We start from the raw sequence: 5,000 nt of genomic DNA on the forward strand, positions 1-5,000 counted from the left end.
CTTGCTTTTTCTATTCTCCCAACCGAGTGGCTTCTACATCAATACATTCAGTCCACTATACCTAATCCTATAGTCAATATAGGCCTGTAATATCCTGCCATATTTTTCTCCAACTCAAGGGGTTCCTAGATCCCTATGTTCAATCCGCTCTACCCAATTCAACCAATATAGACCTGTGATATTCCATTTCAATTCACTAAACCCAATCATATAGTCAACTAATATAGGCCTGAGATATCCTGCCATACTTTTTCCAACTCAAGGTTGTTCTTATGTCCCCACATTCAATCCACTCTACCTAATTCAACCAAAATAGGCCTATGATTCCTGCTATATTTGCTCCAACTCAATGTACTTCCTACAACAAGGTAGTTCCTACATCCCTATGTTCAATCCACTCTACCCAATTCAACCAAAATAGACTTGCGATATCCTTCTTTCGTCCAAACCAGAGTGGCTCGAGGACTAGTCATGGCCACAAATTCACTGCTGCCGTTGGTGAAACAAGGACCAACTTACGAAATGCAACGTTATGCCGAAGTCCTTATCTATATTATGACAGTGCTTGAACCCATTGCTAAGCCAGGTTAGTTATATAGAGAAAGCGTGTTTTAGAATGATAAGATGAGATAAAGTCTGGTTTGACTGAGAGAGAGAGAGAGAGAGAGAGAGGAAAATAATCAGAATAGTTCGTAAAATGGTAAAGCAAAAAGTGCAAACTGTCCAAAGCGCAACGGGAAATTTGCCTAACATCGCCAACTCTCGCTACAGGCTCAACGTCGTTATACAATCGCCTCATGGACCCAACAGGGTTTCAAGAATTGTTGGAAGAGTACAAAGACGTTGTAGAGAATTTTAACACCAGGAGAGCAGAACTCCAGCTGCAGTACCAGGTAAGTCTTAACGAACTAAGGCAATATTTTGTTATCATTATTTTTAGATCAGTTTGATGGTATCGCAAAAAGGGGTATGTGGTCGAATATATTGTTTATTTTGTTATTTTGTAAAGCTTTGTATCCTACCAAAATGGATGGATGTTTAATAACTTCAAATAATAATTCATTTGGATTTAAGACTCTTGTCATACTTTTGTATAACTTAATTGTTTGAGGTCACATATATCACATACAGTAGTTAGAAATGCACTTCGTAAGTGGCACTTCATGTACTGAGTGATATTACCTATATCAAGGTATACCTAAAACTACCATGTATGGAGATAAAGGAATGGACTACATTATCATACATTGCATATTAATGTTCTGTAGTTGAACTAAATGTTAATCAGAGGTTAATACATAATCACTACCCGCTAACCATCACAACGACGCCATTTTCGTGATAGTTACTAATGGTGGAAGGATCAAGCGATCTCCGACTTGTTCTGAAAGAGTTTGCGGCCAGACTCAGAGACTCGCCATTGTGGCTGAGCGTGACCACCAGCATAGCAAACGGACTCTCGGGAAAGGAGCGTCCTGCTACGGAGGTGCTCGAAATGCTAGAAGGAGCCGTGGCCATACTCCCTTCGCAGTGGTTAGGCTACGTTCACTCCCAACCCAGCTGGAGCGAGGCAGAGTTTAGCTTCCTTCTGCACGCCACAGTAAGGCGGCACGGATTCGAAGCTCCAATGCTTTCTCTCACGGAAATGAATACATTTATATTTTTTCTTCTTCTTCCTTTGGAAATTTCGCTCGTGATGCAGAAATCCAAGATGCTATGTGAGATTCCTAAGATGGCTTACGTTTTACTGCAAATTTTGTTATTGTTGACGCAGCTGCTGGAAACCTGCTGGAATTCAGAGCAGGCAATGAGACATTCCATACGCTGACGCTTTCGGTCTGAATTCTTTCCAGACTTTTCTTCTGTGAGCTGTGTCTATACTTGTAAATACATATATATTTTCTGTAGACTTGTTTTTGTGTGGTTGTTGGGGGGGGGGGGGGTACTCGTACACTACTGCATATAGATTGAGAAATATGCAATGGTATTGATGTATTGCGTCCTTTTCTCATATAAGATGTATATTTGTGGATACTCTAATGTATCTATTCCGTATAGGTAAATTACAAAATAAATTCCCAAGTATTGAATAACTATGCCTTCACTGTAGATATACCCCAAATATGCTACTTGAAAATACAAAATAGTGTGAGTAGGGAGGAAAGAAATATTACACTGTACCTATTTCTTGTCAAACTATAACTTTAATATTTTTCTCGTTTAATTATGTTCCATACTATTTTCTGAAGACTTACATTGACTCTTCTAATGATTGAAGGACTTTTTTCGGTAGTAAGCATATTTACGAAAGTGATTTCAAGCTTTTATGGAGTCTTTAATTTCAGAATATGAATGACAAAAGACTACCATATTGATACTATGGGCGAAAAGTCACTATAGATAAAAGACAATAATATATTTCATAGGTTATGTGTAATTCGATTTAAAAAGAAAACGATAGAGTTAGATTGACGTCACTGCGTAAACAAGACGTTTCCTATTTCTTTTTTCCGTGTTCGTTTATTCTTATTTTTCAGTGGAAGGAAAAGACACTCTACACGAAATACGCTTATTTTGAGTTTTTTTTCTGCCATTTTAACAACATCGCTAGTCGATGTTCAGGGAGGTAGTCCTGTATTATAATACACATCAATTGTGTTTCGTTTATTATATCGAACGCTAAATCATTTTGCACAGATTTTTAATATTGCTTGATGTAAATATGCACGCCAATATAAAACATAATATGTAGCATAAATGTGATATATAATAACATTCAATAAATAAAATAACATAAAATTAATACCCATTGTTTCCCACTGATTTTCTTGTATTTCCATTTCCTTCTTATGTTGAATTGTCAATCAACCTTCCCTCCTTACAGTTGCACATGGGCTCGGTCCTCGCCGACGGTGTTGCAGCAGAAGACGTCATTCTGGCCCAAGAAAGTGCTATGAGGAATGCTAGCCTGGCAAATCTCCTCGCCGACTTCAGAACTTCTGTCATGGCGGCGGCGGAGAAGCTCGTGGCGGGAGATGCGGTGTCTTTGCCCTCCTTCTCGAATTTTCTCTCCGTTGTGATGCAGAATGCGATGGAGAATTGGGATACTGTGTTCAAGATGGCGTGAGTGTTGAGTACTTCTTGGTGTGAGATTTTTAGTGTAAATCTTGATGGATATGGTGAGATTCGGGTATTCAACTGCTCTGATTATTAATTTGCCAAACTGCAAGGACACAATAAGTTAGTTAATATCATATATGAGCCTGTCGCTTTTATCCCTAACTCCCATTTTCCTCATATTTCCCTTTTCCTCATTTTTGAACGTTCTCCTTCCACGTCACAGCGAAGAGCCCCTTTGTGAGACCTTTCTGTCGTCGGAACAAGCAGTCTCCAGTGTGCGTTTAGCCTCCGTCCTGCATGTGAAAGCACGACGGCATCTAGCTATGTGGGACCGCTATGTGGACTTCATATGTGACATTGATGCTAAGGATCTCGACGACCTCGTAAACCAAACGATGAAGGAGTTCGGTTGGCGTGAAGATATTGCTGAAGTAAATGGCACTTTTTGGTTGATTATTATTATTATTTATTTTTATTTTATTTTATTATTATTTTTTTTTTTTTTTTTTTGAGAACCTAGATGAGTTTGTGGTTTATTATTGTGGTATTTCTGATGTGGTTTATTCTGTGATGTATTCGTTTTGATAGGATTTTCGTTTTACAATGTTTTCCCTCTGGGTTACAGATAGAGGAAGGGAGTTATACGACGAACAGTTCGCTTGACTGCCCTTTCGTCTTCAACCAGTCGAGACTCTTACGCCAGGAGGTAAAATAAATCAAACACAAGTGACCTCCACAGAAAATCAAACTTAGGTCAAATTTAAGTCAGATATAATGGTATAAGGCTAACTTAATCTGTGGTTGGTCGTGGTAGTCTTGATAGCGTAGAGAAATAAGTTTCCTCCAATTCCCATGAATGCTTAGTTGTTTATGTTGTGTGCGGCAGGTGGATACCCTCGTGGGCCGGTACGTTGACGACGAGGCAGCAAGGGAGCGTTTGCAAAGCTGTGCAACGGACGCCATCAACTCCACCGCCTGGTTACAGCTCAAAGGGTGAGAAAATGGGAGGAACGATTTATAGACCGCGGTTTATCAATACTGTAGCGTATTAGTATTTGTTATGATTACATATACGTTGTTTACACATTTGTTTTTTTTAAGGATGTAAGAAGCCACTTTTGTTTATACAGAGTTGTCTGAACAGATCTGCGAGTATACTCTATGGATGTACAGTATTCTTTACATATACACAAGCAATAGTTTCTCATCTACCGCATTCCAGCATCACTCTTACACCCTAAATATACCTAGAAACAGCACATCACAGTGAACACAATCACATTAATAACTTGTCGACCCAGGCTGTTAAAGGCAGCCGGTGACGTCATGGCTCTGGCTCCCATCGGCAACTTGACGACCGCAATCACCACGGCCCTCTCCAAACTCTCTGGCTCGTCGTCGGTTCTAAGGGCACTCACCTCCAGGCTGGCCGTCCGCGTGCCCTTCGCTAGCATCCTTGTGAGGAACTTCGAGCAGGAGCTCAACATGAGTGCGAAGATCGAGGCCATGATCAAGGAGGACCTCTTGGTGGACGTGAATCGGGTGAGGTTTCGCTCCGGTCGTGTTTCCGTGAGATTGACTGTCGTGTGGTCAAAGTTGAAAAAAAAAAAAAAAAAAAAAAAAAAAAAAAAAATATATATATATATATATATATATATATATATATATATATATATATATAAAATATACATATATGCATACATACATATACATATATACATATATGCTCATATGTAATATCCATCTTACGTCAGATCTATGGAACGGACTCGCACACCCTGGCCGCCCTGCTGTCCTCGCTGGAAGACATGAAGAAAGTAATACGGAAAAGAGACGAGACGGAGAACAGCGGAGTGAAGAAGAGAAATACCGATGACATG

The 5,000-nt window shown here is 39.6% G+C and overlaps 1 protein-coding gene across 1 annotated transcript in view; it reads left to right on the plus strand.

Moving 5' to 3' along the window:
• Nucleotides 1-5,000, plus strand: part of LOC122254047 (uncharacterized) — a 125,217-nt gene that overhangs the window by 88,567 nt on the left and 31,650 nt on the right. Inside the window, exons 34-41 of the mRNA XM_086534057.1 lie at nucleotides 453-586; nucleotides 772-893; nucleotides 2,885-3,123; nucleotides 3,344-3,551; nucleotides 3,746-3,826; nucleotides 4,007-4,113; nucleotides 4,422-4,662; nucleotides 4,875-5,000. The exon at nucleotides 4,875-5,000 is cut by the window's right edge and continues 93 nt beyond it. Of these exons, the coding sequence (XP_086390183.1) occupies nucleotides 453-586; nucleotides 772-893; nucleotides 2,885-3,123; nucleotides 3,344-3,551; nucleotides 3,746-3,826; nucleotides 4,007-4,113; nucleotides 4,422-4,662; nucleotides 4,875-5,000 (1,258 nt within the window). The remainder of the gene's footprint in view (nucleotides 1-452; nucleotides 587-771; nucleotides 894-2,884; nucleotides 3,124-3,343; nucleotides 3,552-3,745; nucleotides 3,827-4,006; nucleotides 4,114-4,421; nucleotides 4,663-4,874) is intronic.

The sequence above is a fragment of the Penaeus japonicus genome, unplaced genomic scaffold (assembly GCF_977035675.1).
Source record: "Penaeus japonicus unplaced genomic scaffold, GWHDUDI00000001_assembly GWHDUDI00000040, whole genome shotgun sequence".
Taxonomy (NCBI): Eukaryota; Metazoa; Arthropoda; class Malacostraca; order Decapoda; family Penaeidae; genus Penaeus; species Penaeus japonicus.